This window comes from Sceloporus occidentalis, unplaced genomic scaffold, assembly GCF_023333645.1.
Source record: "Sceloporus occidentalis isolate IW3139 unplaced genomic scaffold, rSceOcc1.0.p SCAF_293, whole genome shotgun sequence".
In the NCBI taxonomy this organism is placed as follows: Eukaryota; Metazoa; Chordata; class Lepidosauria; order Squamata; family Phrynosomatidae; genus Sceloporus; species Sceloporus occidentalis.
Genome location: NW_028317273.1, coordinates 671,534 through 682,317, shown reverse-complemented (window position 1 = coordinate 682,317; position 10,784 = coordinate 671,534). Strand labels below are relative to the sequence as shown.

General features: G+C 42.9%; 1 protein-coding gene across 1 annotated transcript; it reads right to left on the bottom strand.

The window, feature by feature from the left end:
• Positions 1–10,191, bottom strand: LOC149275228 (protein phosphatase 1 regulatory inhibitor subunit 16B-like). Its single transcript, XM_089504872.1, has 10 exons — positions 9,936–10,191; positions 7,032–7,102; positions 4,964–5,109; positions 4,499–4,602; positions 4,277–4,401; positions 3,413–3,538; positions 3,236–3,311; positions 2,983–3,112; positions 2,673–2,823; positions 1–477 (listed from the first exon to the last, which is right to left on the bottom strand). Exons 1-10 carry the CDS (start codon positions 10,189–10,191, stop codon positions 1–3), a joined length of 1,662 nt encoding a protein of 553 aa, XP_089360998.1.
• Between the last annotated feature and the right edge of the window lie 593 nt (positions 10,192–10,784).

Below are 10,784 nucleotides of genomic sequence, written 5' to 3'. Positions count from 1 at the left end.
TTAGGATATCCGACAGCATCTTAGAATTTTGCCCTCGTCCTCTATGTCATCTTCCATGGGGGACTTTAATCTGAGGATGGGGGGATCTCCACTGGTTGGGGTATAATACACAGGGGTGCTATTAAAACACCAAGGTGAAGCATCAGGTTCACTAGGGTAGTCTATGGCACCGGTTTGCTGAGAGTCGCCATTACACCATAAAGGGTACCTTCCTTGCTTGGCTGCCGCCCTTTGCTTCTTTAGCTCTGATAGGGTGATGGGGGGTTGGTTCAGAACGCTGCTCCATAAAGGTCCAGAGTTATATGCGGAAAGAGAATGGCTGATGTTACCATTGGTTATTGGGGTGGGAATAGATTTGTCTGTGATGGATGGAGGACAGTAGAAAGGAGGAAGGGGCGAGCAATAACCGTTCCTGTATTGAGGTTCTGGAAAGTTGTCCATGGGTCCTAAGGCTGGTGTAGAATCCATAATGTCTCTCTAGAAAAAAAATATAGGATTGTGATCATCATACAATACTACTGTAGCAAAGCTATAGGCTATGATATTGGGTTCAGTACTACTGCTACCTATATCGGTGCATTGACATCAAACATGACACTTTAAAGTAAACTGATCCAGAATATATCAATTGTTTTTGTTAAAATGACAAAATAAGTAATAGTGCTATAACTTGTGCAGTCAACCCCAAATCTATCCCTTTGGTGGTACTTCTATGAACCATGCAGTCATCATCTTGATGGCCATAACACATCAATATACATAGTGATGATAAAAGGTTGTTTTGCAAGTTGAGGAGGACCACTGGCATGGTCAGTCCTACCACACAGGAGACATAGAAGGCCACTTAAAGCACCACGCGGGTAAGAGGCGCCACCATGTGGTAGCAAACAGTTGCAAGCAGTAGAGGGGTGCCGGACAGCTGGCTTCCCTAGGCTGCTACAAAGGGCCGGTCCTGGACACTGCTAGGCTACTGGGCTGATTGCAAACCTTCCTCTATACAGCTATGAAGTGTCAGTTAATGTTTTACAGAACTTACTGACCTTCTTCCATAACATCAAAAAGAATGGCATAAAATACATAGCATGTTTGCTAGAAAGCACCCTATTATATCCTATTACACCCCGATTAAGCCCATGAACCCCTGATACCTCAATATAAAGATCCTCTAAGTTTCAGCTTGCAGCATTTTTTTCCACCCCACTCACCAGTAAAATTTTTTATTCAATATCCTGAATTCCAACGATGACTAACCGTCACAATATATATATATATATATATATATATATATATATATATATATATATCGCCCGCAGGGGTTCTCATCTCTTTATCTGTCCGGTATCAACATTCTTAAAATGTCCCTCATACACACCAATCAAGTCCTTACAGGCTGCACAAACCTATACATTAGGTGCTTGAGTTATACCCTAATGTTTGAGAAGACCCCAAAACATGATGGTTATGTTCCCTTAGAAAACAGAACACATGTACCCAGGAAATTTGCACCCCGTCAAGAATCAATAGCTGTTCCAAGTTGCTGAGCGTGGAAACCCACACCCGTAAATGGGTCACAGAAAGTGTTCTGGGAGCTCATAACTTTAACGTATTTCTGTACGATTTTCTGTTTTCCTTCAGTTAAAGGATAACTGTAATGATATATATAATATAAATATAAAAAAATAAATGCATATTTAAAAAAGGGAAGACCCCTTCCTTTCAATATCTTTCTGGGAAACCGTGAAATCTTACTTTAAAACTAGTTTTTGTCCCCCAAATCCATTGAAATCTAAAGAGGGATTGCTTTTTTGTGGCTTTTGTTGATTCATGGCAATCAAACATTGACGATGTGGTTCTACAACGGATCCATCACAAGAGACTGTAGCGAAGGTCCAAATGTAGCTGGAGCACAGGAATCCCATCCCTCATTCCGCTTTAACCCCTTAAGGACAATGTGCAGGCCCCTAAACCCATTGAAAACAATGCATTTGAGCCCGTACATGTACGGGCTATGTCATTAAGGGGTTAAATAAATATACAATTGAGGGGTGTTCTTCTCTCCTACTGCCATATGTTGGCACTTGGTGAATAAAATAACTACACAAGTAATTAACATCTTATAGGAGCAAGACTGACGTATCCGTGTTATGAGTACATTTAATGTAATGAGGAATTACATTGAACCCTATGGCTATACATTTCAAGCACCTTTGTCATGGTAGGAATGCAGAAGAGTCCCGTGATCGTAAAAACAGATGGGGTAAATTGCTTCAAGCTAACATTCACTAGATTGAGGCAAGAGGTGAAGCAGGAGTTAAAATAGTTTGGCGTCTTAATGTAAATCACACATACGCGTGCGTTTTAAGCATTCATATGTTATAGATTGTTAGAACCAGTTAATGTCCTCTGCTTTTTTTTCACATGCTCTATAGTAGAGAATGGAACAAAAATTCTCCTTTTTCATCTCTATTAACAATTACGTTTTTTTGTATTTCAGGATTATCTATTAATCTACGGCTCCAGTGTATGGTCCTTAAGGTCTGTGCTAACAAAGAGAAGATACTGAACATCTGAACTTATGAAGGCCTTGTCAACTAGAGTTGGGTACCAGCAAGCCACAAAAGTGAAAAAAGATATGAGGTCCAAGTAACTTTAATTCCTTAAATATACATTACCCTCTGCATGTCTGGGCTGCTGTCCTCCTCATCTTGTGTTGTGTCGGGGTCTTCGGCAGACACCAGACACTGCCACACCACTGCCTCCTTCTCGTACTCTCTCCTGTAAAGATTTGTCCGCTCTGACAAACTGGCCCGGCGTACAACCTTACTGCAAGGAAGAAGAGAGATCGGCAATCAGCGAGGGTGATGGAGCTGGACTTCAATGGACATGGCAAATCTAAAGTCTGGATCAATCCCTATCAAATAGCTTCATTAATCTCAAGCAGGTCCATTTCGCCCTCTTGCTTTCTAAACTGCCACGACTTACCCATGACTCCCGGTGCTGGAGCTCCTGCGGCTTAGCGAGGACTTGTTCTTCTGCTGAGACTTCATAATGAGGTCGTGCTTGTGCTTGAGCTCCAGGAGCAGAGATCGCAGTTCCTCGTCTTCACACAGATCTGGTGGCAACAATATGGACATAGTCAATGTGAGAGAGAATGGTAGAATAAGTGGTATATACTGCAGAATAAGGTATATGCCCTGAAAGTTGGAGGAAGAGGAGTGAGTCATGATGGACTTACCCAAAGGAGTTTCATCCAGGAATGTTTTAGTGCTCAAGCTGGCACCATGAGACACCAAAATCTCTGCTACATAGATCTATAAAAGGTATCAAGAAATGTAATCATCAGCATAGAGAAAACAAAAGAAATATGCACCACATCTCTAAACGGGACATGCTAAGCAGGTGCAACTCTTACCTGACCCCAAAACGCTGCGGCATGCAGAGGCTCCCAGCCGTCTGAATCCCTCACATCCACTTGGCTTCCGTTCTCAAGTAGGCCCTCAGCCACCTCTGCATAGCCCCGGGAGGCAGCTATGTGAAGCTAGTAGAAGCAAAAGGGGGCAGATTTAACATTTTCTGTTCATAACATTTTGGCAACAAACTGGGATTTTGGTGCATTTAAAAAAAAAAAAAAGTAAACAAATTAAACAGATGGGTGCAGAAATTAAATATTACAAAGCAAATTAGTTAGGCTTGCAGTATGCATAAACAACCACAAGGTGGCAATGTTATACTGTTTGTTTTGGAAAGCTAAAATACAAAGTAACAGAATGTTGGAGGATCTTGTAATTCTGCAACATTCTATTACTTTGTATCTACATTAATGGACTAATACGGCTACTCCTGGCTACATTACTAAGAAAGGTAAAACAAATGCAAGCAATGGCCATCCTTCAGTAGCATGAGAGTGTCTACCTAAGAATGGGTGGCAGTGCCATGTATTATGGCAGCAGATAGGTCTAAGGCAGGACTGGGTGCCAAAGGTGATAGCACACTCGGCCATGTCAGCTTCACTAATGCATACATGCAGCGGTTTGCAGGATAAAATTATCAGGAAAGACTAGGGGATTGTAGATGTTGGATAGGTGGTACAGGATCAGAAAAGGAGAAGTTAATACAGTCAGAGATATAAAACATGCATGGGATAGGCTTATGGCTCCTGCCGAGACCAATGACTGTGTAAGGTCTGTCTTTACTAGATGGGCTGAATGGGTCTGGTTCTTATATGGTTCTCTTCTCTGTTGCAAAACAGATGCATGTGGCACATCACACCACTCACCAGAGTGGCCCCTTGGCTGTCTTTCTTGTTCAGGTCCTGTCTGGCTACTATGAGAGCTCTGACATCATCAAGCATGTTATTCTCTGGAGCCTGTCTGGCTTCATTAACCATTTCCTGTGTGATGCCTGGTGAAGAGGGGGTAAAACGGAAGTATTATGAAGTCTCGAAATTCTTTAGACCACATCAGACAAAACCCCAAGTGTTCCGTCTGCCACGTCTTACCTTTATAAGTCATGCAGCTTTCAATAACGTCAAGGGTGGCTTCGTCTTCACATAGATCATAAACCATGTTACCGTCAGCATTCACCGCCAGCAGGTCAGCACCACTGATAATGGATAGGAAACAGAAGACATTGAAATATACAGCGATGCCAAGTATCCCCCACTAAGAGTATTCTGCATTGTAACCACACTGCATCAGGATACGGATACACTCATGTTGCATTATATCATACTGCCGAGTATCTATACACCAAGGATGGGGTGAAAGGATTATAGTTAAGGGTTAAGTAAAGTCAACTGCGGTGCAAAGTCATAAAAGTGCTGTATAGTGATGCTGGGTATCTGTATAGCAATAATTCAGATAGTACTCTGCATGAGGACAATGCTGATAATAAACACTGGTTGTTGAGTCCAAGTATGATGCACTGTATAGTGGTAGTGAGTAGCGTCAGTCTGAATACTTACTGCTGGATCAGTATGCGCACCAGGTTAGTGTGACCGCAGGTGGCTGCCGCGTGGAGAGGGGTCCACAGTTCATTGTCTCTGACGTTGACGTTGGCCCCGTGTGACAACAGCAGCTTGAGGAGATCTTCATAGTTATCGATGCAGCACTGGAGGGGAGAAGGACCAGGGGGAGACTGAGAGGACCTCTGGGAGCTGGCCCATAGAGCCTACACATATTAACCCTTTCATGAACGACTCGCCAATGATGGCAACCAAAAAGGCCTTTAGGAAAACCATTACTTCCCAGGAGAAAAAAAAGCTATTAGGAAATGGCCTGCATTCAAACCAATCATAATGCTCATTAAACCAGAGAGGAATATCTGTGACCCTAATGATCTGCCCATTCATCCTGAGACCGGGGAACAGAGAAGACATATTATCTGTGCAAGAAAGATGTATGGGTTATGTATAAATAATGATTCTGATGCAAACTGGTGAAAGTTGAGAACAAGCAGGACCATTCCACTGGTTGCTATGGTGACTGCATCCTTCCTCTACATAATGACTCATTTTTACTTTATTTTTAGGTTCACACTTAAAATATTAAAATATGAACCCTTTCCCCCACAGATTTGATTAACCTTTTAAAGGCTAAAACCCTACTTTTCACAAAAAAACTGACACTTTCTCTTATTCGGCGTGACATTAATGACCATTTCTTGGAGACGGCAGCAGCTATATTTAGCTATGACTAAGAAATGACCGAGAATTAGGTCAAAGTGATTTATTTACATATGGTCCCAGAAAAAGTTTATTTGGGAAAATAGTAGAGCGTTAGCATGGCACCTTGGCCAAGGGAAAAGGACCTATGCTACACACTTGGATTGCCTATGTCCCCCTCTTCTGCGCATGCACCATCCCAAATTCAGGTATTGTGCATGCAGTACCCAGAATCTGAACACTAGATGGCATCTGGTTGTTGGGACTTGACCAGCTGATTCGAGGCATTTGGCATCTATGTCTTGTTGAAAAATGTATGGGTTAATTTAATGTGTTTGTCTCTTTCCCCAGAAGGGTGTTAGATGTGACTACCGCACGCAGTAATGTACTTGAAACACGTAAAAAAACCCAGCTTTTGTTCTGTGGCTGTCATCGAGAGACGAAAGCGTTTTATTATCTGTTACCCACTTCGTAGACCGTCGCCCCCACAGCTGTGTTCTGTGAAGTCGGCAGAGGATTAGACAGACAGTGGGCAGGACACAATGGCTGTCTTCAGGCACAAAGCAGCGTGAGGGGGCACGGAATGTGTTAGCTGGGAATTTTTTTTTGTTGGGAAGCCTGTGAAACGCAGATTTAACCCACGAGACTCTGCATATATTTCACCCTGCAGTAACCTATCATCGTTTTCGAGGATGGTGCTTAAAGACCCTCAAAAAGCATCCCTTCCAGACTGAGCGGTCCAGCATCCGAAAAAGTTAAAAGTAAGGGATGCCCAAGATATAGACGTTTACTGTGAACAACATTATCCATGCATTTTTAGGCCAATATAGTATATGTATCGGAGCAGTGTTGGGATGTATAGTGTATGGATCAATGGGGTATCCGGGCAATATGGCATTTATGCATCAGAGCAATAATAGGCAGTATGGTATGATTAGATGTATTAGTGGGGTATCAGAGTGATATGGTACATATGTAGTATAGTAGTATCATTTAGTATTGATGCTCTATTAGACCAGTATGGTAAACGTATTCATGTGATGTTAGACCAGTACGGTAAATGTATTGATATGATATTAGACCGGTATGGTAAATATGTCGATGTGATATTAGACCGGTATGGTAAATATGTCGATGTGATATTAGACCGGTATGGTAAATATGTCGATGTGATATTAGACCGGTATGGTAAATATGTCGATGTGATATTAGACCGGTATGGTAAATATGTCGATGTGATATTAGACCGGTATGGTAAATATGTCGATGTGATATTAGACCGGTATGGTAAATATGTCGATGTGATATTAGACCGGTATGGTAAATATGTCGATGTGATATTAGACAGTATGAGGTGTCGTCTCTGTACCTGGTGCAGAGCAGTCAGACCGTCTTCATTGCACAGGTTGGGATCCACATTACTCTGGAGGAGGGAGAGAACTGCAGGAGAGATGGAGAAGTTTATGAGAAGGTTGCCAATATTACTTTGCTAAGCATTCTGCCTTAAACATGCCATACTGTGTCCAGGGCTTGTAGGTGCCGGGATCTGTGTCCCAGACCCAAGTACTAGACCACGCATGCCAGTCCTAGCGGATCCAGACTCTGAATTGTTGCATAGTAAGTGCCACAAACAGTTTTTATGTTCTAGACCTGTCAATCTGTATATCTATCAACTAGTGACAAGTTCTGTATTCTGTCCTATAGGTCCAGTGCTCTTTTCTCCTGTTCTAGAGGTCTGGTGTTCTGTTCTCCTGTCCTAGAGGTCTAGTGCTCTGTTTTCCTGTCCCAGAGGTCTGGTGCTCTGTTTTCCTGTCCCAGAGGTCTGGTGCTCTGTTTTCCTGTCCTAGAGGTCTGGTGCTGTGTCTCGGTTCCATTGGCGTCACTAGCTCTGTTTCCATGTGCCGGCTCTGCCTCTCCCCTTTGCTAGCAGAGATCTGGTCCTTAGCTGTCATGAACCTGCACACTCCGGTTCCCAACAAACCAAACATAACCAGCTTCACCAAGGTTTACGAGTTTAGTAACAGCGAGGCGTCCTTGTTCTTTCTATAACCCTTTCTCTGCCAAAGCACCGGGCACAGAGAGTCATCATATGATAAGGTGACCTTTGCTTGGTGGTGGACCTTCAGCCGCACCTATGAGTTTCCACACAATGTATAAGGACATTATTAATGGTCCATTGTATATTCTTACGTCTTTTAGGAATTTATTTAAACTGAGATGATCACGCTAAAGTATTCGAACTCTTATAACACGGACAGCATGGCATGAGCAAGAGTTGTGAGGGAGGTGTGATGCCTTTAGATTATAATGTAGAGGATTTGAAATTATAATCTCTGTGATTTACACTGTCATACATAATTCATCCAGCCCACGGGGCGCTAGCGGGACAACTCTACATCTTAATGACGCTATGTTATTACACGCCACCCTCTGCATGTTCAGCTATTGTATAGCATTGGCTATTATATATCACTCTGTGTATTATTGTGATGCTAAGCATGTCGTGATTACATCAGGTGAAATCCGCCAACCTGCTGATGTGAACAGGTTTAGACATACCAACGTCCCACGCTGATGATCGCTCCCTTGCAGTGCTTCCTCTTTTAACTGTTTCATGGTAGTTTGGGGGGCACGTGTGGTATTTATGCACCCATCAGGGTGGAAAGCCCAGGACCTTATTCTAAAATCAGCCTAGAGCATCCCGTTATTATTTGCAATACACCAGACTGAGCTGATCAAGTGATGTTTTCCCTTAAATGGACACTCAGGGACAGACTGGCCCAGGGGACGGGAACAATTGCCCCAGGGGCTGGACCAAAAGTCCTTAAACAAGGCTGGTCCAACTTAGCGTGGCCCTCACATGAAAGCCGGGACGCAGCAGGGTCACGTAATGCAATCTGACCTGACCCCACTGTGAAAGCGAGGCAGCATGCACAACAAGAAGGAAGGGTCTGGGCAGCGTAAGGGGCTAAGAGGGTAAAAGTGTCTCTGTGTGTATATGTTTTTATGTATGAGTAAGTGTGTGTTTTAGCATGAGTGTGTTAGTATGGATATGTATATGTAAGTGTATTAGAAGGAATGCGTGTTCGTGTGAGTGTGTATCAGTAAACATGTGTGTGTCAGTATGGATGTGTATGTGTAAATGTTTTAGTAGGCATGTATACCATATATGTACGTTTGTATGTGTAAGTATGCATGTGTGTTAGCATGAGTGTATATGTGTGTATGTTACCATGGGTTTGTGTGTGTGTGTGTAAATATGTATGCTGGTGGCGAAGGGGACACTTCAGCCACAGAGGAGGAAGGAAACTGCAACTACAGAGCTGTAGCTTCTACCTCAGGTGATCGAGCCTCATGGGAGTCGAGTCTTATTACAGGCAGTCTTTATACAGAACATCAATTGAGGTTCTAGGAAAAGGTAATGGATGCTGTCAAGTCGAATCTGATTTTTTTACATGGAAATAAATGATGTTTCTGACCTAAGCTACTTTTCTCATTGCGATCGCATTGTATAATGTTGAATACACTTCTATGGAGAGAAGCTGTATACTTTGTATACACCCTTTATAAGAACAGAACGACCCAGTTTTTGGAGACTTCCCGGGGGAGGATCATTTCATTAGAGCAACATCACCCCTGCCTCACACCCACAGTCCCAAACCAGTAAGAGATGCGTCACGGAATCACGGAATCTGCCTGGTGTTTTTCTTTTTTTAGTAAAACATCCTGGGGCGAGAACAAATATTCTGGGACACGCACCTGATTCACCCCGCAGTACATGAGATTATATCATTATTTAATAACTATTTAGGAAAATGTAGCCACTATAAACATATGTTCCACACACAAATAGAAACATTATGAAATAGCTTATTAAATATGTCCATCACCCTGTACTACTGCTTTAATAAAACAAAATGTTACTTTTACTGCAAATTCATCCAACATACCAGAATTTATATTCATCTGTGTAACTCTACATACCCATCGTTGGTCATTACATACAATAGAGTGTTCTTAGTAGACCGTGCATCTCAGATCTTTACTGCTCTCACTGCAAACAATCCTAATGGATCCTGGATGCGAGACAAGTCTCAAGTAGGATATTCTTATCTTTGGAAATTTGGAGGTGTAACAGGAGGTCTATTATTCCTTTATTGACCCACTCACAATTCCACTACGCCCTACACTAAAGCCCTATCTTGTATAATTGATAGAGAACATACATCAAATGCCTGAGTTGCTTCATTGTCTTCCACCCTTTAAAACATACCTTCCTCAGGGTCGTTCCTCAAGCATGCCTCATGAAGCGTGACTCGAGAAGGGAATGATACTCTCTTGCTCCTGGTCGGGGTCTTAATCCTGGCCCTCTGCTGCCTTCTCCTCCGGTTCTCCTCTTCTCTCTCGTTCTGTGCCCACTTCTTCAGCTGCTGCTCTCTCCGTTTCTTGGCCGCACGAAGACGCTCAAGGGTAGATGCCTTCTCCAGGAGCTGAAGCTCTGCCAATAAATCCATGGGCTTGGTGGCCATCTGTCACTGTCGCCTTCCGTCCAACACGCAGTGGACACCTCCACATTTCCGCATAACCTGTAGCGAGCATCAGACAAGTTACTTCCATTGTTGCGACACTTACGTCAGTCATGGAAGTGACTTTGTGACACGATGAAGGAGACGAGAGACAATTACCATGGAAGCGAAATACATCTAATACATTACATAACCAGCGTGCAGCCCATACGATCTAATGTCGGGAACATGTTTAACAGGGTCGGAATCACAAAGCGAGAAGCTTCCTGTCTCATGCGCTGTATAGATACGGTGCACATCCTGTGCGGTGACAGAGATGGAGCCATCAAACGAAACCCATGCAGGAAACAGAGACGCAGAACGGGCAATTGTGCGACTTCCACGCTCACTTCTCTATAAAGGTCCGCACAGAACATTATAGAGATAACATAGATCCTTAATTCTGAGCTCTGTTCCGATCACAACGCGTAACTTTTTTCCCCAGCCGCATACATTATTAGAAACCTACTTTTTTGATATTAATATATATTTACAGAGCGTGAACAGATTCTGTAGATCTATTACATTAGGGGCAAGTGCACAAAATTGACACCTTG